The sequence below is a fragment of the Malus sylvestris genome, chromosome 12 (genome assembly GCF_916048215.2).
Source record: "Malus sylvestris chromosome 12, drMalSylv7.2, whole genome shotgun sequence".
Taxonomy (NCBI): Eukaryota; Viridiplantae; Streptophyta; class Magnoliopsida; order Rosales; family Rosaceae; genus Malus; species Malus sylvestris.
In genome coordinates, this window is record NC_062271.1 from 2,500,866 (window position 1) to 2,526,005 (window position 25,140).

Here is a 25,140-nt window from a genome sequence, read left to right on the forward strand (position 1 = left end):
GTTTCAGGTCAACCCTCCTAACTAAAAAATGACAAGCTCTTACACGTTTACGTAATTCATGTACAATCAATATAACTCAAATAACAAGAGAGAACCCATTTAAACTAATGATGAAATTAAAAATTTATCCCGTTTAGTTGATGTAGACAGTATATTTTATGGGTAGTTCTTGTACTTATGAACATAACATGTTTAATAATCAAGTTGTGTCTGGGTTTGAAAAAGAGGTCCTGATTAGTAATCACTTGTTCTACTTGACCCTAGTTAGTCGTATTCGTGTTGAATTTGTGTAAACACGAACTCGACCCATGCCATGAACACGAACTGCCACTCTTTTGTAGGGTACATGGTACGGTAAATTAGAAACAATAAATTTATTTGAACACACAAAAACAACATACTTGCTAACACAATCTCTAATAGAAATAACTTACCATCGTCTACAAGGCCTACCTGTATTTAAAGGTATAATAATAAGTATGTTAATTTGTGTCTCTAACAGACAAGCATTACTAGAAAAATAATCCCTCAACAACACAGAAAGCAATAACTTCCAAACTAAAGGAGGTGGTGCAACGACCTAAACCAAACAGTATTAACTTCACATCCAACACAAGGAGAGGATAAATTTTTAGTGTGTCAGAAACACGGAGCGGAACACCATATATCATCATACATTAGGAAGGGACACTTAAAAAAAATTTCCACCAACTATATAATAATTATAATGTTTCATTCCGTGTTTTGAACATACTGAAAAAAATATCTCCACCACAAGCAAAGAAAACTCAAATTTATTAATTCAATTTATCTTTTTATTATAATTGGAAATGCATGGTTGAAATTGTAATATGTCTAATTGCCCCTTGTATTGAAAAGTTAGTTTCACAATTGTCTCAATGAGTTTGAGAAAATTCATTTATGAATTGGCATATGACTGAACTTGACAGGTACACTGTCGGCTGCATGTTTTGCATTGTTGCCACCCAATCACATGTTTAAAACCTTAAAAAAAGAAAACTTATTTTAAACAACAATGTTTGGTTTCACAAAATTGGGAATGAATTTCTTGTTAAAATACTTCGTGGTCGATTTATTGAATTTCGTGTTCATGATCAGAATCATTTAAATTAAGATCTTTTATTCAATAAAAGTTATTTTTCTAAAGAATCAGTTATAATTAAGGTTGTTTATGTAATCAACTGAAACAAATAGACAGACTGTTCATAATGTAATGCTTTATCAATTTCGACCATCTGATTTTATACAGTTGAACGACTAAAGGCTCGTTTGAAATGGTTTTAAAATGATTGAAAGGTTTTTTGACAAAAATGTTTTTAGAACCAATCCTTAATAAAAACTCAAGTGAATCTTGGAAAAGCACTTAAGGTACTTTTTCGAAGAAGCACAAGTTATGTACATCTTGTAGGAAACACTTTCAAGTGCTTTTAGAATCCAAATTTTGTTTCTTCTCTAAAAACACTTTCAATTATTTTAAAAGTACTTCCAAACGGATCATGAACAATCTCATATTTTATTGGGTTTCTAAAGACATATAATGATAAATAATGTGAACAATTCTCATTAAAAGTATAGAATTCCATAAGTTCATGACCAAGTGTTTCCAATAGGCATTCCAAAACATAAAATTATAGCTTGAGCCCATCATCCCTCAGTTCCAAGTTCCAACCAATCATTTGGTTTGGAAATCTAGCAAGTGCAGGTACTTGTCTCTCTCCAGTGTTCACCAAAAGTGAATTGATTCACAGTCACATACTTCGTAATTCTCAACTCAATCTCTCCAATTCCAAACCCCACCTTCCCCCAAAACCCCCAAAAGCCATGGCCAAAGCTCTAAACCTAATTCCCAGTTCAATTTTCCCGCCTTTTTTATCCCCCACAATACCCAAAAGAAAATTCTGTACTATTAGAGCTACTACAGAGTCCTCTGAGACCCCCCAAACTTCAGCTTCTGTTCAAACCAAACCAGAACCTTCATCGCAACCGTTAACATTTGCTCCTCCGCCCAATTTCAAGCCGCCGGAGCCGAAGCGGTTCGGCGTCAGGCCTGACAAAGTTTGGGACGTCTTAGGGGCTGCTCTTGCCTTGTTCTTCCGGTTGGGGACTGGCGTTTTCGTTTCTGGGTAACCAAATTTTAATTTTTTTTAAAAAAAATTTCGTTAAATTAATTTTTTTGTTCAGTAATTTAAAGATTGTTGCTTTATTTGCACTTGGGTTTGTTTACCATGTAAATTTGTGCTGTTTAGCTTAGTTTGAAATCGCTTCTCGTGAGCGGTTTCGCTATGCAATAAGCTATTTGAGACTTGTATAGCGTAAAATAGTATTGATAAATATATATGATAAACTCCTAGTCTCGACAAATGTATAGTAAGCTATTTGATACTTGCAACAAAACACATATAATTTAATAATAATTTCACATTAATGCATAATAAACTCGTACTATAGTCATTTTCATTGAATGGATGGATGTGGTGATTGTCGTAGCAATACGATCACGAGGTATTTGGTGTGGCATATTGCTGAATATCGCATAAAAATCGAACATTTTTTTAGACTATCGTGATATTTTGTGTTATACTGCAAAATCTCTTACGTGACGGGATATATAGCGCTATATATATTGCGCGTTTTTTCAAACTATGCTAATGCACCACTAAGCTGAAATTTTGAATTAGATATGTTATAATAAACTACACTGAGTATTTTAAGTACCAAATTCCAGTATAGTGCTAGCAAAAAACAGTTTCTGACTTCATTTTTTCTTTCTGCTTTCCTGTTTTGGTTGTACATTGGCAGATATTCTTTCTCTTTCGTTCCGAAAAATGATATTCCTTCGGACCAGTATGCTCTCGAGTTTAATGGTACGTGTTAGTTTGAGTTGATATGATTTATGGCATGCCCTTGTAAAATTAAATGAAGATGATTTAAGATATTGTTGTTAAACGGCTGGTATTAGTGTATGTTGAGTCTAATCAGAACTAAAAGTAACTATTTTTAAGTTATGAAGAAGTTTTCCTATGTTGGCCATCATGATTTTTCCGTAATATGGAAGTTGTTTTTGGCATCAAGCATTTTGCTGTCGTTGTGAATATGAATTTTTGGTTTGTTTTAATACAGTTTTTTGAACAGTAACCAAGAGATCTGATAACTTCAAGTATCCGAGTGTAAGAGGTTTCATTTTTTTTTTCTGTCCAATTTTCATGTAACAGATTCTAAGGTCAAAGAGACTTCAAAAGTAGGCCCCCGTCCGGCGAAGCCTATTGAGATATATGAGTTTGAAGGGTACTGTATTTTCATCCCATTGTATTGTTTCTGTAATTTAATTCTTTATGGTAGAAATTTCTAGTCCCCCCGAGTTTTATCCATACCACTCTAAAACTGACTGCTTGTATTTTTTTTTTTCTGTTGGATAATGCACAGGTGTCCATTCTGCCGGAAGGTAACTTCAACCCCTGAAATTTCCATGTAGTTTATAAATATAAAAGCATATATATATATATATAGGGAAGTGATTTTCACACACCCTTTTTAGTTTTCTCATGCACCTCTCTTTATTTATGGCCATTGGGTTGAATGAATCAAACAGAATCAGCGGCTAGGATTAAACAAGGGTGTGTAAGAGGCTAAAAAGGGGGTGTGAAAATCACTTCCCGTATCCATATGAAAGGTCTTTTTTTATTTTTGTCCGTAGTATTCTCTGTATGACTTGAGTCCATACACATGATATCATTACTGCACTGTCCCATTTAATCCAGTGCATCATCATTCTTTGATGGGTATAATGTTGAAATCTGCGGTTACGAATAGGTTAGGTGTTTAGGTTGCTTTTAGGCATTTAGTTTTAGCCATATTGATATTGAGTAGTGTAATTTAGGATCAGGCTATTGACCTTCTGTTTCATCCAAGATAAACACTTTTTGAGCTTCATTGCTACCTGGCCAATTAAGGGATCCTCTAATTGTCAAGATTTTGATTCAATATGTGCATCAATGGCTCTTAAGGTCATCAATGTGCTTTTCAATTGATTATTATGTATTTTGATGAATACCGTTACATGTTCTTTCTTTATTTATGAATTGACATTTTATGTATGTATAGGTTAGGGAAATTGTTGCAGTATTGGACCTCGATGTTCTGTTTTATCCTTGCCCACAAGGTGGTCCAAACTTTCGTCGCAAGGTTGCTGAGATGGGCGGAAAACAGCAGTTCCCTTACATGGTTAGATACTGTACTCTTTAAATTATTGTTTTCCTTTTTATCATCGCAGTCAGGGGGGCGTTTGTCCTTGAGAGGGATGTAATGTAAATAATCCTTAATAATGGTAGACTTTATAATTTGATTCAAAAGAAAGCAGAATTTTTAAAGTATTAATGTAGTGCTTAGCAGCTCCAATGTATTAGCAATAAGATGGATCAAGTTGCTTTCTCTGTCTTTCATGAAATATCTCTAGCAAAACTCTCCAATTTTTCGTGTACTCACTTTTGAGATTATTGCTTGTTGTCATTGTGTCATTACGAACCTGTGGCCATTCCTGGAGGTGTAAAATTTCAGCTATGTTTGGACGATTGAGTGCTGTTTTGAAGACTTTTTGTTCAAGAACCCATAGGCAAATTTCCAAGAGAAGGGAATTTGCAGATATTTAGAATAAAAAAGGAAACCTAATAGATAATAAGTGCTATATATAAACATTAGAACCTTTTGAAAATATAGCTAAATGATTCCGTCAACTAAATAACATTTGAAAAACACAAAGCTAACACTTAAGTTTCTCCTCGGCTATGATGATAAGAATCTTTCACACACAACGAAATATTAATAGCTCTCATAGTTTTTACTTCTCCGCATCATTCACTAGTTTTGTTTTTATGCCTGTTGTTACATATACCTTAGTTTCATCTCATTATCATATCACAATGGCTTTGAGTGGCAGCTACATTGCAATTTTTGTGTTTGGTCGCAGGTGGATCCAAACACTGGAGTTTCAATGTATGAATCAGATGACATAATCAAGTACTTGGTTGGGAAATATGGTGCGTGTGGTCACACTCATCTTGCTACAATCACGTTATTTCATTATGTTTATTGTATTACCTTCATCTTACAGTGTATGCAGACATGATAGGGGATAGATACATAATACAACTGCACTATGACGTTTGGGTACATTTTTATACGTTAAGTTTATGGTAACTATTTGTTATGGAAGCAGTATACCTAGGCTCTACAAATTATGCTTCTATATCGCGATGCATTTTTGCTTTTTATTTCTTTGCTTTTTACAGAAGCTACACTTTCTTGAATAAGAGCTTCTACTAACTATATTATTCATTCATGCCAACCATTTAACACCAAATTCTTTTTAAAATTTCTTACCCCCGGTCCCCCAAATGTTTGTGCAGGTGATGGAACTGTTCCTCTTGCATTGTCACTTGGTTTGTTAACGGTTAGCATTTGACTCATCTCAAATTTTCTTTTTATCTTTAGAAAGTATATTTTTAATTAATTCTTCTGGTTGTAAAATTGTTGTTTTTAGTTATTTATTTATTTCAACTCTCGATTGCAGACTTTGACTGCAGGGTTTGCTATGATTGGTCGTGCGGGAAAGGTTAGGTTATTTGAATTCTTTAAGTGTGTAATTCTTTTCACAACCTCTTTCTTTTGATTCGTTGTGAGTAGGGGGTGTGTGTCCTCCTAGAATATGCCTAGTTCATTAACTGCACGATGCATCATACACTAAAGTTTGCCCACATTGAAAGCCCATGTTAGATTTTCGCCATTATATGTAATTTGTTTTACAAACTTAATTGATCAATCTCTTGTTCGATAATTCCGTTCAGGGTTCTCGCTATTCTCCATCAAAACTACCACCCAAACCACTTTTAGTATGGGCATACGAGGTTAGACTGTCATGCTCTGTACTTTATATCCTAACTTATTTGAGGTCCTTATTATACATGATAGATATGCCTTGGGTTTTTTTTTTTTTTTTAAATATATGCATGTGTTATCTCCATCGGCACCCGGATGCAGTGTTAAATGAGCAAGGGGGCCATAGAAACTTCTTTTCGAACGACTCCACTCAAAGTTGTTTGGGAGCATATGCTCCTATCAACTTTACCCGGGACACACAAAAGAAGTACTTTGATCCTATTAGACGGGGGAGGGTGAAGAAGCTAGGACAGAAGGGTAGAGTTCAAGAGAGCAAAATGCGTTTAGGAACGTGGAATATAGGAACCTTAACGGGAAAATCTATGGAAGTAGTGGAAGTTATGGTGAGGAGAAGGATAAATATTATGTGCCTACAAGAAACTAAGTGGGTTGGTAGTAAGGCAAAGGATCTAGAAAACTCAGGGTTTAAACTTTGGTATTCGGGCACAAATAGAACGAGAAACGGTGTTGGCATCATCGTGGACAAGACCTTGGTACAAGATGTTGTAGATGTCAAGAGGGTAGGAGATAGAATCATGGCAATCAAGATTGTAATAGGACAAGAACTTATCAATGTGATTAGTGCGTACGCACCTCAAGTAGGGTTGGATACGAGTTCGAAGGAGAAATTTTGGGAAGATCTTGGAGACTTGGTGCAAGGAATTGCTCAGACGGAGAAGTTATTTATAGGAGGAGATTTAAATGGACACGTGGGCAGGAAGACAGGCAACTATGGAGGTTTTCATGGTGGCCATGGTTTTGGGGAGAGAAACGAGGATGGGGAAGCTATCTTGGATTTTGCAATGGCATATGATCTCTTCTTAGCCAACACCTTCTTTAAGAAGAGAGAAGAACATGTGATCACCTACAAGAGTGGGTCGTCAAAAACACAAATAGATTTTCTTCTAATGAGGAAAGGGGATCGTATAACTTGTAAGGATTGCAAAGTTATACCAGGAGAGAGCGTGGCTAATCAACATCGCTTGTTGGTGATGGATGTACATATCAAAAGAGTAAGACAAAAGAACAAGACTTGGAAGTGCCCAAGGACTAGATGGTGGAATCTAAAAGAAGAAAAACAAGCCATTTTCAAAGAGAAGGTAATCACCCAATGTGTGTGGGATAGAGAGGGGGAAGCTAGCCAAATGTGGGATTCCATGGCTAGTTGTATCCGAAAAGTAGCAAAAGAGGTATTAGGAGAGTCCAAGGGCTTTGCCCCACACCAAAAGGAATCTTGGTGGTGGAATGAGGAGGTACAAACAAAGGTGAAGGCTAAGAAGAAATGTTGTAAAGCCTTATACAAGGAGAGGACCGATGAAAATGGTGAAAGGTATAGAAAAGCGAAGCAAGAGGCGAAGAAAGCTGTCAGAAAAGCTAAGTTAGCGGCTTACGACGATATGTATAAACGACTAGATACCAAAGAAGGAGAGTTGGATATCTATAAACTATCTAGAGCAAGGGAAAAGAAGACAAGGGACCTAAACCAAGTGAGGTGCATCAAGGATGAGGATGGAAAGGTTCTTGCTACAGAGAACGCGGTTAAAGACAGATGGAGAGGTTATTTTCATAATCTCTTCAATGAAGGACATGAAATGAGTGCTTCTTTAGGGGAGTTGAGTAACTCAGAAGAGTGTAGAAACTACTCTTTTTATCGTCGAATCCGGAAGGAAGAAGTGGTTGTAGCTTTGAAGAAGATGAAGCATAAAAAAGCAATAGGCCCAGACGATATACCAATCGAAGTGTGGAAACTTTTGGGAGAGACAGGTATAACATGGCTCACTGACCTTTTCAATAGGATTTTGAAAACGAAGAAGATGCCAAATGAGTGGCGAACGAGCACTTTGGTGCCTATCTACAAGAATAAGGGCGACGTACAAAATTGCATGAACTATAGGGGTATTAAGCTAATGAGTCATACAATGAAGCTCTGGGAGAGAGTCATTGAGCATAGATTGAGGCAAGAGACACGGGTTTCGGACAACCAATTCGGGTTCATGCCAGGGCGCTCAACCATGGAGGCAATCTATCTCTTACGAAGATTGATGGAAAGATATAGAGATGAGAAAAAGGATTTACACATGGTCTTTATAGATTTGGAAAAAGCGTATGATAGGGTCCCAAGAGACATTCTTTGGAGGATTTTAGAGAAGAAAGGAGTACGAGTAGCATATATCCAAGCTATAAAGGATATGTATGAAGGAGCAAAGACTGCCGTAAGAACTCAGGAAGGACAAACCGAAAGCTTTCCCATAACTGTAGGATTACATCAAGGCTCATCCTTAAGTCCTTACCTTTTTGCGTTGGTAATGGATGAGTTAACAGGACATATTCAAGATGATATTCCTTGGTGTATGCTGTTCGCAGACGATATAGTGTTGATAGATGAAACTCAGGAAGGGGTAAATGCAAAGCTTAACCTTTGGAGAGAAGTGTTGGAATCTAAAGGTCTTCGCCTAAGCCGATCAAAGACAGAATATATGGAGTGCAAGTTCAGTGCAAATGGAGGCCAAAACGAGTTAGGGGTGAGGATCGGAGATCAAGAAATACCAAAGAGCGACCGTTTTCGTTACCTAGGATCTATCTTGCAAAAGAACGGAGAATTAGATGGAGATCTCAACCATAGAATACAAGCTGGATGGATGAAGTGGAAGAGTGCATCCGGCGTGTTATGTGACCGCCGTATGCCACTGAAGCTCAAGGGAAAATTTTATAGGACGGCAATAAGGCCGGCGATGCTGTATGGCACAGAATGTTGGGCGGTGAAACATCAACACGTACACAAAATGGGTGTAGCGGAGATGAGGATGCTTCGTTGGATGTGTGGGCACACGAGAAAGGATAAGATTAGGAATGAGGATATCCGGGGTAAAGTAGGAGTAGCCGAAATTGAAGGAAAGATGAGAGAAAATCGGTTACGGTGGTTTGGACATGTGCAAAGAAGGCCTACTGACGCTCCGATTAGAAGATGCGACTATGGGACAGAGGTTCAGGGCCGAAGGGGTAGAGGAAGACCTAGGAAAACTTTGGAAGAGACTCTAAGAAAAGACTTAGAGTACTTGGATCTAACGAAGGACATGACACAGGATCGAGCACAATGGCGTTCTAAGATTCATATAGCCGATCCCACTCAGTGACTTGGATTTTCCAAGTCTCCAACCGAGAAGTTTTCCTCACTCGGAAAATTAAGGGAACACTACCCCAACCTACATGCTCCACTCAGAAAGCTTCAACATACAAGCTTCAACAAAAGAAAATTCAAAGAACTTAGCGAAGAAGGCTTTGGTGTATTTAACACAATACGTTGAAATGAAGGAAAGCTTATTTATTGATATCCCCGATAAGCTACAAATATGTACATATACATGAGTCAAAATAAACACACAAGAGGGAGCCTTCACAAAGGTTGCTTAGGAGAAGTCTCAGCAGTCGGTAGAGCCCCAGAAAGAGAAGGCACCGGAGGGGGATCATTTGGAGCCTCAGTACTGGACAGAACCCTAAAAGGAGGAGGCATCAGAGGTTGATCATTTGGAGCTTCATTACGCGGTACAGCCCCAGAAGACGAAGGCAATAAATGCCTTTGGAACAAACCCACAAATCTCTGATGATCAAGTAAAACCTGACCATCAGTTTCCTTCATCTGGTCAAGCTTCCTCTTCATGTTTGTAGCATAGTCATGTGCGAGCCGGTGCAACTGTTTATTCTCATGCTTGAGCCCTCTAATCTCCTGTTTGAGACTCATCACTTCAGCCGCCAATGATTCAACTTGGCGGGTTCGAGCAAATAGGCGTTGGGCCATATTAGACACAGAACCTGCACATTGAACACTGAGAGCCAGCGAATCCTTAACAGCTAACTCATCAGACCGTTTGGAAAGTAGTCTGTTATCTTTGGGAGTGAGAAGGTTCCTGGCCACCACCGCAGCGGTCATATCATTCTTCATCACGGAATCCCCAACGGTAAGAGGACCAGTAGGGGAGACGAAGGATGGGCGCCATATGTTGTCTGGAGAAGGCGGGGCTGCCTCTTCAACAAGGTTCAAGTCAAAACGACGGTCGGAGGGGCCAGACATTTTCAAAGGTGTTGAAGAGAGAAGAGGTCGGACAAATCAAGATCTTAGAAGTGCAAGAATGAAGCTTCTACTGGTGGAGATTCAAGTGTGCTTTGGAACTTAATGCCAGCCCCTATAAAAATCTGCACTCGACGGAGCTTCAGAAATCGAAGAGGCGCCTGCTCAGAAATCGAAGAGGCGTTTGCTTTCTCAAAAGCTGGGCTGCTTAGAGATCACGAGGGTTGATCTCAGAAATCGAAGAGGCGTTTGCTTTCTCAAAAGTTGGGCTGCTCAAAGACCTCGAAGGCTGATCTCAGAAATCGAAGAGGCGCTCGCTTTCTCAAAAGCTGGGCTCCCCAGAGACCACGAGGGCCAATCTCAGAAATCGAAGAGGCACCTACTTTTCCAGCCTTGTCAGCACCTGTCACACGCACACTCAGCTTTGCGGAAATTATGGGCATTCTGTCGAAGACTTCTGGGGAAGTAGAAAACACATGAATCTTACTGTTCAATCACCCACTTCCCACACGCAACAATAGCTCATGGGTACCACAGATAACTTTGCCAAAGTTCTCTGCCAAAGTTGAGCACGTGAAGCTTGCAGCTTCCACTACATCGCTCTGACCAAGAAGGGTAAAAGAATAGCAAAGAAACAGCACTAACAAAGTTTAGACCCATAAATTTTGAAGGTCTAGCTACCATATTATTACCCACAAGGGTAAAGGAATAGTACCACTGCTGGATAATTGGAAAGTCCCTGTGTGTCAACCTATGTGCTTCGTGGCAAGGTAGACTAGCAAACATGCCCAACCTTTACTCACATTCGAGAAAACACTCCCAATAAGATTGCTTGCTCCAAAATCGAAGAGGCACCGTCCTCCGAATCTCAAGAGCCAGACTCCCAACATGACTTCTTTCTTAAAAATCGAAGAGAGGGTAAAGGAACAGTACCATTGCTGGATAATTGGAAAGTCCCTGTGTGTCAACCTCTGTGCTTCGTGGCAAGGTAGACTAGCAAACATGCCCAACCTTTACTCACATTCGAGAAAATACTCCCAACAAGATTGCTTGCTCCAAAATCGAAGAGGCACCGCCCTCCGAATCTCGAGAGCCAGACTCCCAACATGATTACTTTCTCAAAAATCGAAGAGACACTGCTCCCCGAATCTTCGAGAGCCAGACCCCCAGCATGATTGCTTTCTCAAAAATCGATGAGGCATCGTTCTCCGAATCAATCGAAGAGGCGCTCGCTTTTCTCAAAAGCTGGGCTGCTTAGAGACCACGAGGGCCGATCTCAGAAATCGAAGAGGCACCTACTTTTCTAGCCTTGTCAGCACCTGTCACACGCACACTCAGCTTTGCAGAAATTATGGGCATTCTGTCGAAGACTTCTGGTGAAGTAGAAAGCACATGAATCTTACTGTTCAATCACCCACTTCCCACACGCAACAATAGCTCATGGGTACCACAGATAACTTTGCCAAAGTTCTCTGCCAAAGTTGAGCACGTGAAGCTTGCAACTCCCACTACATCGCTCTGACCAAGAAAGGTAAAAGAATAGCAAAGAAACAGCACTAACAAAGTTTAGACACATAAATTTTGAAGGTCTAGCTACCATATTATTACCCACAAGGGTAAAGGAACAGTACCACTGCTGGATAATTGGAAAGTCCCTGTTTGTCAACCTATGTGCTTTGTGGCAAGGTAGACTAGCAAACATGCCCAACCTTTACTCACATTCGAGAAAACACTCCCAACAAGATTGCTTGCTCCAAAATCGAAGAGACACCGTCCTCCGAATCTCGAGAGCCAGACTCCCAACATGACTACTTTCTCAAAATCGAAGAGAGGGTAAAGGAACAGTACCATTGCTGGATAATTGGAAAGTCCCTGTGTGTTAACCTTTGTGCTTCGTGGCAAGGTAGACTAGCAAACATGCCCAACCTTTACTCACATTCGAGACAACACTCCCAACAGATTGCTTGCTCCAAAATCGAAGAGGCACCGCCCTCCGAATCTCGAGAGCCAAACTCCCAACATGATTACTTTCTCAAAAATCGAAGAGACACTGCTCTCCGAATCTCGAGAGCCAGACCCCCAGCATGATTGCTTTCTCAAAAATCGAAAAGGCATCGTTCTCCGAATCTCGAGAGCCAGATAGCACAGACCACTTTTTCAAAGTGCTCTGACAGAGTTAAAACATGTGAAACTGGCAGCTCCCACTACCGTGCTATGACCAAGCAGGGTAAAGGAATAACATTACTACTTCTTAGGGAGACTCCTATATATGTCGACCTCCATCCCCAACAGACAGGCAGACCTGCAAAAATGCTCAACCCTTCATCATATCTGAGAGGGCACTCCCAACGAAGCCTTTCGAAATATTCAGCTTTCCTTCCCCCCGATAATACCTCTGCAAACAAGCTATACTAGAGCAAGAATATCTCATATCATCAGGGTTAAAAGCAAGAGTATCCCATATCATGCTTTTTCCCTGTCTTTTCCTTTGGCCTTGTTTTTACCTGCAAGACAAGGAGAAAGAGAGCAATCAGTCAGCACTTGGAATCAAGCTTCCAGCCAGGAACTGACTGCCTGGAACCCCTTACCTGATTACTTACCTGGCATTGCTCTCGAGTACTCATCTTCAACATCTTATATTTCCAGGGAAGATTCCGCATCTGCTTGAGGAACAGATAGGGCAAGTGCGAAGGATACAAGGAAGCATGTGGAGACAAGCGTAACAGCACACGTGCCGATACATCCATTACTCTGTCAAAAGCAAAAGTATCCCATATCAGCAGGGTGGAACGTACTCTAGATTTGATGGACTTGTTTTGACCCTCAAATTCTTCAGTCGGCCTTATACTCTGGAGGAAACCAGAAAACCCTCCAGCTCAGTTCAAGAATAAGCCTGTGGAAAGTTACTTCTTCAAAAGCAAAAGTATCTCATATCATCTCTTCTCATTTTTCTTCTCTTTATCCTTCATGCTGCTGCAAGATGGGGAGAAGGTGAACAATCAGTCGGAGCTCTGATTGCTTACCTTGTCTGTCACCTCTTTCAGCAGACCCCCTAGCTCGGCGACTTGGGGGACTCCTACTACATGGTTTGTATCGCGCTTGACCAAGCCTGAAACTACAAGTAAGCTTCAAGTGAAATTGATACATTACCTTGTGCATCTCCACCAGTTAAAGATACCACCCCTGGATGGAGGAAGAGTACTTCCAGAGAAGATGCCACATCTACCTATGAGACAGATAAGGCAAGTCAAGACGACACCACACTCCGATACTTAGAAGTTTCGTGATTACGAGATCATTCTCCCACAATATTTCCTAATGTCATTTGTACTAAATCATTCACTTGTACTCACTAAAGGAGAGCTTGAACCTATGTACTTGTGTAAACCCTTCACAATTAATGAGAACTCTTCTATTCCGTGGACGTAGCCAATCTGGGTGAACCACGTACATCTTGTGTTTGCTTTCCTATCTCTATCCATTTATATACTTATCCACGCTAATGACCGGAGCAATCTAGCGAAGATCACAAAAAGCGACCGTTTTCGCTACCTAGGATCTATCTTGCAAGAGAACGGAGAATTAGATGGAGATCTCAACCATAGAATACGAGCTGGATGGATGAAGTGTAAGAATGCATCCGGCGTGTTGTGTGACCGTCGTAGGCCACTGAAGCTCAAGGGAAAATTTTATAGGACGGCAATAAGGCCAGCGATGTTGTATGGCACAGAATGTTGGGCGGTGAAGCATCAACACGTACACAAAATGGGTGTAGCGGAGATGAGGATGCTTCGTGGGATGTGTGGGCACACGAGAAAGGATAAGATTGGGAATGAGGATATCCGAGGTAAAGTAGGAGTAGCCGAAATTGTAGGAAAGATGAGAGAAAATCGGCTCCGGTGATTTGGACATGTGCAAAGAAGGCCGAATGACGCTCCGGTTCGAAGATGTGACTACGGGACAGAGGTTCAGGGCCGAAGGGGTAGAGGAAGACCTAGGAAAACTTTGGAAGAGACTCTAAGAAAAGACTTAGAGTACTGGGATCTAACGGAGGACATGACACAAAACCGAGCGCAATGGCGTTCTAGGATTCATATAGCCGACCCCACTTAGTGGGAAAAGGCTTTGTTGTTGTTGTTGTTGTAAATATATGCATGTGTTGCTACCATGTTTACATATGAATTTTGGTTTCTTCTATCTATACATATATATACTGATACATCACACACAGGCCAAGTTGTAGTTTGAAATTTTTGTCTGTTTCAGGGATCTCCTTTTTGCAAACTTGTGCGTGAAGTACTGGTAGAGTTAGAACTGCCTCACATATATCGCAGGTAAATATGAGTAACAATAATTATGTTTAGGTCTTGTGTTATTATTAATTTTCATAATTCATCAAGTAGCACACAATTCTAAGTGAACTTTTTACTTGTGAACTATCTTTTTCGTTGGCGGTTGTGTGATTGGTTTTGGCTCTTGTGTAGGAAGTCTTACAATATTGATAAAACTATCTCTGGTGCACATGAAGAATATTATAAGACCATAGTAACAACGCTTCATTTGTACATACACAAATGTTTTTGATAGGAATGTGATTGAATATGCACGCATGTGCAGATACACTCACAAGCAAAAACATTAGATGAACATAAGAACTCTAATCCAAGCCCCATAAATTTGTGGTATTTTGTGTCCCAGTGTCATATCTATGTTAATGTATGTACTTTTACAGTTGTATCGTTCCAAGGTTGTGTATTGGGAAGATGCGATTTATTGTTACATGGTATTATGATTCTGCATGTGTGTGCTCGTGTATATGATTCATATTTATCTAACATGTTTCTATCTCTTTGATGCTACATTTTGGCATCAATTTTGAACATTTTTCTGAAAATTTAATTTTTCTAATATTTCCACTTTCTCACCCTCGTAGGGTTTTTATTTTTTTATTATCCACGTCTCTCTGAATATATCTCTGTTGTTTCTGAACTCGGGTATGGAGCATTATTTTTCCATTGTGTTGTAAAGGATTATCGCCTGTTTCAAGGTTTTTCTGATGCAAAGCGACCCATCATCTTTTGGAAGAACCTATTTAGCCTTCCTTTCAATGTCATCTGTTTCTGTTTTTGTGTACAACGATGTAAAGTATATTACTGAGAGATTATGAATACTCTTTTCAGCTGTGCTCGTGGCAGTCCAAAACGACAAATACTGTTTGAGAAAACCGGACGTTTTCAGGTACTTTCAATAATCTACAATGAATTCCTGAAGCTGTGGTTTTATCGTAAGAGAATGAAAGATTTCATCTCCATTTGACATGCCGTGAATTAGTAACTTGACAGTCTCAATCTTAACATTTTGACAGGCTCCTTACTTAGAAGATCCAAATACGGGGGTGGAAATGTTCGAAAGTGCAGAAATTGTAGAATATCTAAAAGCAACGTATGCTCTACAATAAGTAATGCTTTCCTAAGGCACGCACTTTTTTTCATTTATATTTTCTATAAATTTGTTGTGTATTTTGTCACGCTTTTATGTTACTATGAAATTATATATGTCTTCGGCTTATTTTGTGTTGAATAGCTTTAATTTCGTGTTCTGTCTGTTTGAATATTTTGTTGCGTGACATGATGCAGTAGAGTTATGTTTCGATAGTTGCAGTACGTATACTTGAAGTTTTATCGTAGTGGTTATCAATGATTTTGTAAATTATAGACTTTAGCTCCCTTCTAATTGTAGAAAAACTGTGATACGATACACCTACTTTACGTCTTCACAATTGTACTGTAACTAGTATTATTAAGAGAAATATGACATCATCCTTCAATTATTACAACAACTACTATTTATAGTCACTTGCTAGCTTACTCCTTAAGCTACCCTCCAACAACTTCTAACAATCTTAACAACTCAACCTCATCAACTAATTCCTTTATCACAACCTTACATCTGTCACAATTAGCTGCTGCCATTTGGCATTCTAACAGCACCCTAACAATACCCCCCCTTGAAAACCTACTAACACAGAACAGAAACAAGCACATTAGCATATCAGAAATTGACAATTTCGGGGAATTTAGTCTTCAATTCTGCATAAGGCTCCCAAGTAGCATCCTTTGGTGAATGATTTGGCCATTGCACCAACACTTCAGTGACAGCTCCTTGTCCTTTCTTCACCATTCTCCTTTCCAAAATTGCAATTGGAACATCCTGCAGAATTCCAGCTTCAGTGATGACAGGTAAGGGCATTGTGGGAGTAACTTGGCTACCCAAATGCTTCTTTAAGCAGGAGACATGAAATACTGGGCGTAATTTAGAGCTGTCAGGTAACTTCAGTTTGTATGCCACTGTCCCAATCCGTGCCAGAATCTCAAAAGGTCCATAAAAGTGAGGCTGCAACTTCTGGAATGAATGAGAAGCCAGGGACTTATGCAAATAAGGTACTAAGCGCAAATACACCCAATCACCTACTTCAAAACTCCTTTCTTTGTGCTTCTTATCATACTGAATCTTCATTCGACATTGGGCTGCTTCTAGATTGGTTTTGAGTAGGGACAACATCCGATTCCTTTCCAACAAACATTGCTCTACAGATTCTACCTTTGTAGTACCAGGTTCATAAGATGGAAGAAGTGGAGGGGTTTGACCATAAACAATCTCATAGGGTGTCAACTTCGTAGCAGTATGATATCCGGTATTAAAACTCCATTCTGCCCACGATAGCTACAAGGCCCATTTCTTTGGTTGCAAACTGCAAAAACATCTGAGATATGTTTCCAGACAGCGATTCATCACTTCAGTTTGGCCATTGGTTTGAGGGTGATACCCTGAACTATAACAGAGTGCAGAGCCTTGTAAAGTGAAGAATTCCTTCCAGAATTTACTCATGAAAATAGGATCTCGATGACTAACTATAGAAGTAGGCATACCATGGAGCTTAAAAATATTGTCAACAAAGAGTTGAGCAATCATTGAAGCAGAGAAAGGATGAGCCAAAGCCAAGAAATGGGCATATTTGGATAGACGATCCACTACCACCCAAATCACTGTTTTGCCCTTGCAAGGAGGGAGACCAACTATGAAATCCATGGAAATATCTGTCCATACCTTTGAAGGAATTGGTAATGGTTGTACGAGGCCAGATGGAGAAAGAGTCTCATATTTGTGTTGTTGACAAATTGTGCAAGCAGCAACCATATCTTTGAAATCCTTTTTCATGCCTTCCCAAAAGAAAGTCCTTGAAATTCGTTTGTAAGTTTTGAGAAAACCTTCATGACCTGCAGTGGGTGTAGCATGGTTTTCCTCAAACACTTTAGAACTCTAAGTACTAAGAGGACTAAGAACAATTATGTGTTTGTATTTGAGAAACCCATTATCAATTGTAAACCGGATATTAGCAATGGGAGTGGACTCTGATGAAGTTGATAACACTTTCTGAGTCTTCTCAATGATCCAAGAATCGTGCTCATTGTATCTCCTCTAATCATCAATCCAGGTAGAATAAGGATAGGAAATAGCCACACTCAACCATAGCACAAGCAGTAAGTACTGAGGAGTCAGTGGTTAATGGACTTTGAGAAAGAGCATCCGCAACTTGATTATCACAGCCCGGCCAATACTGAATTTCATAGTCGAATCCCATGAGTTTTGACACCCATTTATGTTGAAAAGGGGTGTGAGCTCGGCCTTGCAAAAAGTATTTCAAGCTGTGATGGTTTGTGCGAATTATGAAATGGTTGCCAACCAAATAAGCTTGCCACTTGTGGATGGCGTGAATAATGGCAAACATTTCACGTTCATAAGATGAAAGGACTTGATTTCGAGGACTAATAGCCTTACTTGTGAATGCAATGGGCCTGCCATCTTGCTGCAACACTGCCCCAATTCCATGACCCAAAGCATCACTTTCGATTATAAAAGGTTTGCTAAAATCAGGTAATGCCAAGACTTGTGGTGACAGCATAGCTTCCTTGAGAGTGTGAAATGCGTTAATAGCATCCTCAGACCATTTGAAGCTGTCTTTCTTGGTTAAGGCAGTGAGTAGGCCAATTATCTTTCCAAAATTGGGAATGAATTTCCTGTAGTATCTCGTCAATCCCAAAAAACCCCTTAAGGCTTTAACAGAAGCAGGAACGGGCCATTTAGATATAACGTCTAATTTTGCAGGATCCGCAACCACTCATTGTTTAGACACAATGTGACCCAAGTATTCCACCTTATCTCTGCCTAATGCACACTTGGACTTCTTAACAAAAAGAGCGTGCTGCTGCAGCGTATCGAAGACAATTCTCAAATGTCGCATATGAGATTCCCAAGATGAACTGTACACTAAAATATCATAAAAAAATACCAGAATAAACTTCCTCAGGAATGGCCTAAAAATCTCGTTCATTAAGCATTGGAAAGTGGCTGGAGCATTGGTTAAACCAAAGGGCATAACCAAAAACTCGTAGTGGCCATCATGCATTCTAAAAGCAGTCTTGTCAATATCACCAGGGTGCATGCGAATCTGGTGATAACCTGCCCTAAGGTCCAGTTTGGAGAAGTACTGAGCTCCAAATAATTCATCTAACAGTTCATCAATAAGAGGTATAAGAAATTTGTCCTTAATGGTGATCAGATTTAAACCCCTATAATCCATACACTTTCGCCAAGTACCCTCTTTTTTCCTAACCAAAATAACTAGAGAGGAGTAAGGGCTATTACTAACCCTTATGAAACCGGCTTGCAACAACTCAGTGACACACTTCTCTATTTCAGACTTTTGAACAGGACCAAATCGATAGGGTCTACTATTAGGAGGCTTATACCCTACAACTAATGGAATTCTGTGATCATGATGGCGGTGTTGAGGTAGGGTGGTAGGAGTTGAAAACAGTACCTCATATTCTTGTAATAATGACTGCAAGTTCTGTCGTTGTTGCTCATTGAGATTGTTGGATTGATTGTCACTGAGAAAATGATCATCACAAGGAACTTGAACAGGCTCTGGTTCTATTTGATATAGTACTGCTCCTACTATGCTTCCTTGTTGAAGAAGCTTCTGCATTTGCATAGCTGTAATATCCTCCATTTGATGCAGGGTAGATTTTGGGCTAGTAATACAAAAAGTTTGAGAGCCTTTTGAGAACTGCATGTATAACTTGTCGAAATCCCACAATATTGGGCCAAAAGTTCGCAACCATGGAACTCCTAGTACCATTTTGCAACCATCCAATGGAATCACATAGAGGTCTGTTGTACAACTGTAACCCTGAATCTTGATGGTTGTTTGCGCCAAGGTCCCTTTGGTAGCCACACGACCACCATCTGCAATCTTGACATTAAAAATGTGACTTGTATCTAACTGCCTTCTCAAACGTTTAACGAGATCCAAATCAATAAAATTGTATGAGCTGCCACAATCAATAAGGATTGTAACCGAGCAATTCTTGATGAATACAGTAACCCTCATTGTGTTGATCGTAGCAGGTGTAGGGATACCAAACAAAGCACATGCCGTGATTTCTGGTTCTTCAGTCTCAATGTCATCAGTAAGCACTATATCATCCTGCTCCTGTACATCAAGGAGGAGCAATTGCTTCTTGTCACATGAATGGCCTCTGACATATTTTTCTTTGCAATGGTAACACAACCCATTTTTTCGACAATGATCCACCTCCTTAGGGGTCAACTGTTTGACAGTGTTAAAATTGGACCTTAAATCCGGCTGTGGTTGATTGTGGACAGTATTCAAAGCTGAAGATCTCGAATTAGGAAAAACAAAAGAGGATCTCGGCAAAGATTTCATCTTGAGATTTGATATAATGGCATCTATTTGTTGAACGAAAGAAGAAGCTTCGAGCACATCCCTTGGCTTAAGGAGTTTCACATCGTGATGTACTTCTGGTTTAAGACCCCCAATGAAGCAAGATTTGAGAAGAGTAGGGTTGATGTCCCTTGTGCGATTTGACAATCTGCGAAACTCGAGAATGTAATCTCGAAGGGTTCCCGTCTGTCGTAGTTTCACCAGATTCGCAGCAGTCTTCGAATTCGGAGGGTTCAAATTCTTGGCATAGCACCTTCGTGAAGTCGTCCCACTTTGGGTAGTTGGTGAGACATTTAGCCCATTGGAACCATTGAAGAGCTTCACCTTCCATGTGGAAAGATGCCATTTTTACCTGTTTCGAGTCGTCGATACCAAAGAAATCAAAATAGTGCTCGACTTTATAGATCCAACCCATAGGATCGTCCCCTTCCCCAAATCTGGGAAACTCTTTTTAAGAATGGCGATTGAACATGATGGGTCGAATTCTAACCAAAATTAGGGTTTGCCCCCATCGTGCAGATTCAGATCACTGGGCGTAGCTTCAGAGGATTCACCACCGCTCGGACCACTGTGACCCTTGGTTGCCAACGACCGAAGCTGCATCAAGATCAGATCTTGACTGGACTTGAGATCGGCGATCATGGTTTCCAGGCTAGAGACTCGGGATTCCATGGCTTTTCTGGAAGCTTGTCGAGTCATACACTATTGAAGGATCAATAGGGATCGTTGACTGGCTCATACCAATGATACGATACACCTACTTTGCATCTTCACAATTGTACCGTACCTAGTATTATTAAGAGAAATATGACATCATCCTTCAATTATTACAACAACTACTATTTATAGTCACTTGCTAGCTTACTCCTTAAGCTACCCTCCAACAACTTCTAACAATCTTAACAACTTAACCTCATTAACTAATTCCTTTATCACAACCTTACATCTGTCACAATTAGCTGCTGCCATTTGGCATTCTAACAGCACCCTAACAAACTGCAATAGAAGGGGAAGGATATTCTCCTGTTACATTTTCCTTATTCACTGAAAATTTAATCGAAAATTAACGTTACTCACCCGTTTATTCATACATTGTTAAATCACTATTAAAGAATGCCACCTTTAAGGAAAGTTATGCTGTCGTATTGTTTTCACAACTTTTTCTGATGAAGTTGAATTTATATATGCTTATCGCGTTAAATCAGGAGTCACCAATGTTGTTCCTTAAGAAGTCTGTAAAATCAAAGTTTTTGAATTATACAAGAGAGAGCTACCAATGTGGGAGCGATGTTTGTGTTTTTCCCTTGTGCTCCAGAATTTGTTCGACAGTTCTGCTTAAACATGTCGAAGTTCCTTTTGAGATCTGCCAGAACTCTCAAAATTTGTCATCTGAGAGTTGTTTGCAGATCCTTGTTCGTTGTCTAGATATATTCATCGACTAGATTGAATGACGATAAATGTTATGCAACCGAGAGAAAATGTATAGTAGATGAGTGAAGACACTGTTGAACCTAGGAATAAGTAATCTTCAGAACGTTTCTGGAGTAGTTCGTTATCTTCCTGTTACTCCTCGACAAAATGATCGAATCCAGATCTCGAGTTGTGTCGCCCTCCTAGAGGAACTGGATCTGCTGGTTCTGCTGTAACTTCTGCTCCTTATCCCTCTAATCTTCCAATTCAGAGTAAATTGTGGTAATGGGCCCTCAACTTTTAATCAAATTGGAGCAATGATCCCTCAACTCATTACCATTGGTCCCTCAACTTATCAAAATGTGTAGCTATGGTCCTTTTTGTTAACTTCGTCAGAATTTTGTCAAAATAAGTTATGTTGGAAGGACCATGGCTACAATTGGGGTCCCTCAACTCATCAAAATATGTAGCTATGATTATTTTAGTCAATTTCGTCAGAATTTTGTCAAAGTGAGTTATGTTGGAAGGACCATTGCTACAATTGGGTTAAAGTTGAGGGATTATTGCTTCAATTGGGTTAAAAATGAGGGATCATTTCTCTAGTTGGATTAAAGTTGAGGGACCGATGGTAATGAATTTTTAGTTGAGGGACTATAGCTGCACGTTTTGATGAGTTGAATGACTAATAGTAATGGATTTTTAGTTGAGAGACTCTTACTTCAATTGAGTTAAAATTAAAGAACCATTTGTACAATTTACTCTCCAATTAATCAAACTTTCGACCTAGCATAAACGATTGTCGAAGGTTATCTGCAAAATAAATTTGTACCAAAAGGAAATTGCAGGTATGTGGCATATCCTCACAATGTGGGGACTGAAGCAAATGGTGCATATCCAAAGTGGATCCTTTTTAACTTTTGGTGGAGAATCTCTCCGTCTTTGTTTCTGAAGCTGAGAAGAAAAGAGTTGTCAACAGGTGAGCTCCTAATCTGCCACATTTTTTGTGGCAACTGGGGATGTTTTTTCACGTGTTTGTTAGTGGGGAATATACTTACCAGATGCGACTTATCACCCATTTGCTTCCTCTAACTTCTAATCTGCAGGTCCTGTCAAATGGTGCGTATGAATGTTGAAATGTTTTAAAGGCAAAATTATTGGGTTCTTTGTCTTCCTGCATTATATTGGCACTTTATTTTATGACAATAATCTTGCAAATACATCATGATTTGCATGAGTTTTGTTTCTAACTATTGGACAAGAAGAGCATGAGTTCTATTTTATTAGGTTTTTTTGGCCAAAATGGTCCATGTGATTAACATAATTCCTCACTTTGGTCTCTGACAATGAAAATCGATAGAAGTGGTCTTTGAGTTTGTCCACCATAAATCATTTTGTTCCTTCCGTGTAAATCATTTTGGTCCTTACGAGAAAGTTGGTCATATCCTCGTTAAATTGTCATGGAAGTGACCGCTTGACCATTTTTTAAGGGTATTTTTTGTCAAACTAATCCCTCTACTTAATGAGGATATTGATATATTTTTCACGAAAAAACCAAAATGATTTATGGTGGCAAACACAAGGATTACTTCTATCGATTTTCATTGTCAGGAATTAAAGTGATGAGTTATGTCAATTGCATAGACCATTTTGGTTTAAAAAAACCTTTTTTTTTTTAATTATTAGAAAGGAATTTAATTACTGGACATTCTAAAGGTCATCGTGTGCTTTTCCATGTGCAATTTCCTTAAATTTTTGAAATGGGATGATTGTAGATCGACTTTTTTGGAGTTTCAATAATATTAATGTCAAACAAACTTTCAACTTTTTAGGCGAAAAATCGCATATAGATCAGGTTTTGAAATTTCACAATATTCTCAAAAGATTTGAAAGAGAAATAGGTTATGGTATATCTTGAAGGAGCATCTGTTGCAGGATATGGGATGTCTATGTTCTTGTGACATTTGAAGCTAAAATTATAGTGGCCTGTTTGGACAACATAACAGAAAACTGCAGAACAAAGGGACCAGAAACCCATTACCTTCCCATATAAAGCGTGCACAGTTTGCCATTGGTGACTGTTGGGGGACCCCAACACCAATTGGGAACCAAAACGGCAAAACCCATCTGTATCTGGGTAAGGTAGTATTTGTCCTCCAGAATAAAGTTAGGGGGGAAGGTTTTGAATAAAAATACGCGGGAAATGATTTCCGCCCTCTCATTTATGTTTAAAAAAAATACATTTGAGCTTTCTAACTGGTGCGGGTTAATCTGTCAATGAAATTGTTATATGAAAAATGATTTCCGCAGTCTCGTTTATGTTTAAAAAAAATACATCTGAGCTTTCTAGACTGGTGTGGGTTAATCTGTCGAGGAAATGGTCATCCTTGGTGCCTTTTTTTTAGTGGGGTGGTGAGTGGGTTTATGGGGAAGGTTGTGGTTTGAAAAAGAGACTACAAAAAGACCCAAGCGTGACTCGTTCAATGCAATTGACGTTTTTCGACTAAAACAAAAAACCAAGCTTGACAAGCCCTTCCTAACATTTGATGCATGTATTGTATTCCTCCTTGTACAAGTGATTTTTAATGAAAAAAAAAAAAAGAATAGAAATGTTAGGGCGGCCGTAATTTGTAGGTTTGGTATCAATTAAGTTTGTTAGAACAATGTGTTTCCTCTTCTGTATTTAAGTTCGAATCCCCATTCTCGTAGTTTAATAATTCTAATGAAAATTAGAGCTTTACCATTACTCTTTTCTTTTCCTTCTTTGCTGCACTTGGGTAATTGAGAGATTAGTGATTGGCTTTTATGCTTGATCTATAGTAGAAGATAAACTTTACTTGCGCTCAGGCTTAGTATGCTACTATAACGGTATCTTGAAACATTAACGTATCCTAAAACATTAATGTATCCTAAAACTTGGGTTATGTGCCACTTAGAGATTTGGACCTCATGAATCAAAAGAACCAAGATGGTTGTGGTGTTCCCCACAAATTTGACATGAAACGTTGTCAAATCTACTAGTTTCGAATAATGTTTTCTAACCACTCAACATTACAATATAATAATATTTTTTTCAATAAATAAAATATCATAATTTTAAATCTTGTAAATAACGAGTTAGCGAAACTAAAATTTAATTGCACCTTTAGTGTAAATATAATTGTTAGTGGGGTCCCCATATATATGACATGGTACCACTAGCTGTCTATAGTCTGTGTCTCGAAGCTTTCCATAGAAAAGCCTTCACATTATGTGTTTCTTGTTTTCCTTGCCCTTTCTACTTTTAATTTATTTCTGCAGATTACCCACTCAGCATATATTTTAAAACAATTTCTTTTTGTAATCCTATATTCGACAAGGTTGTTTACACGTTTAAAACGCATTTATTCACGGTCGGTCACATCCTCTGATTTAACTAACTCATAGTTTAGTAATTTTTTTAATATTAAAAAGAGAAATGCTAAACCCTAGACTTTCTTAAAAGTAGAAGCAAAACTTTTCATATCATCTCTACTATCTTATGTTTTTGAGTAAATTGTAGCTATGATCTCTTAACTTTAACTCAATTGAAGCAATGGTCTCTCAATTAAAAATCCATTACCATTGGTCCATCAACTCATCAAAACGTGTAGCTATGGTCCCTCAACTAAAAATCTATTACCATTGGTCCCTCAACTTTCATTCAACTCGAGAAATGGTCCCTTAACTTTAACCCAATTGTAGCAATGGTCCTTCCAACATAACTCGTTTTGACAAAAATTTTGACGTTGTTGACGAAAATGACCATAATTACACACTTTGATGAGTTGAGGGACCCTAATTATATAAATGGTTATTCCAACATAACTTATTTTGACAAAATTTTGATGAAATTGATGAAAATGACTATAACTACATATTTTGATAA

The 25,140-nt window shown here is 39.0% G+C and overlaps 2 protein-coding genes and 1 long non-coding RNA gene across 6 annotated transcripts; 1 reads left to right on the forward strand and 2 right to left on the reverse strand.

Annotated features, from left to right (window-relative positions):
• Window positions 1-1,615: 1,615 nt before the first annotated feature.
• LOC126593217 (uncharacterized) lies at window positions 1,616-15,586 on the forward strand. Its single transcript, XM_050259208.1, has 12 exons — window positions 1,616-2,144; window positions 2,821-2,885; window positions 3,234-3,306; window positions 3,445-3,463; window positions 4,123-4,242; window positions 4,985-5,054; window positions 5,424-5,467; window positions 5,588-5,629; window positions 5,862-5,921; window positions 14,285-14,352; window positions 15,199-15,256; window positions 15,384-15,586. Exons 1-12 carry the CDS (start codon window positions 1,843-1,845, stop codon window positions 15,474-15,476), a joined length of 1,014 nt encoding a protein of 337 aa, XP_050115165.1. The 5' UTR covers window positions 1,616-1,842; the 3' UTR covers window positions 15,477-15,586.
• LOC126593218 (uncharacterized) lies at window positions 9,270-13,675 on the reverse strand. 4 transcript variants are annotated; one of them, XM_050259211.1, is made up of 3 exons: window positions 11,903-13,675; window positions 10,988-11,685; window positions 9,270-10,769 (listed from the first exon to the last, which is right to left on the reverse strand). In XM_050259211.1, exon 3 carries the CDS (start codon window positions 10,019-10,021, stop codon window positions 9,347-9,349), a length of 675 nt encoding a protein of 224 aa, XP_050115168.1. In that variant the 5' UTR covers window positions 10,022-10,769; window positions 10,988-11,685; window positions 11,903-13,675; the 3' UTR covers window positions 9,270-9,346. The 4 variants fall into 4 exon arrangements, with proteins under 4 accessions (XP_050115168.1, XP_050115169.1, XP_050115167.1 ...); XM_050259212.1 differs by lacking the exon at window positions 10,988-11,685; XM_050259210.1 differs by lacking the exon at window positions 10,988-11,685 and having other exon boundaries at window positions 9,270-10,987.
• A 196-nt stretch (window positions 15,587-15,782) lies between the features above and the next one.
• On the reverse strand, window positions 15,783-20,873 carry LOC126593219 (uncharacterized). Its single transcript, XR_007612894.1, has 2 exons — window positions 20,739-20,873; window positions 15,783-15,933 (listed from the first exon to the last, which is right to left on the reverse strand). It is a non-coding gene; the product is annotated as an uncharacterized LOC126593219 (long non-coding RNA).
• Between the last annotated feature and the right edge of the window lie 4,267 nt (window positions 20,874-25,140).

Excerpts from the sequence above, each read along its gene's own strand:
- LOC126593218 (XM_050259212.1), bottom strand. The coding sequence starts at position 10,021 with ATGTCTGGCCCCTCCGACCGTCGTTTTGACTTGAACCTTGTTGAAGAG.
- LOC126593217 (XM_050259208.1), top strand. The coding sequence starts at position 1,843 with ATGGCCAAAGCTCTAAACCTAATTCCCAGTTCAATTTTCCCGCCTTTT. Across the intron at positions 2,145-2,820 it reads ACTGGCGTTTTCGTTTCTGG|ATATTCTTTCTCTTTCGTTC; the intron begins GTAACCAAATTT and ends GTACATTGGCAG. Across the intron at positions 14,353-15,198 it reads CTGCCTCACATATATCGCAG|CTGTGCTCGTGGCAGTCCAA; the intron begins GTAAATATGAGT and ends TACTCTTTTCAG.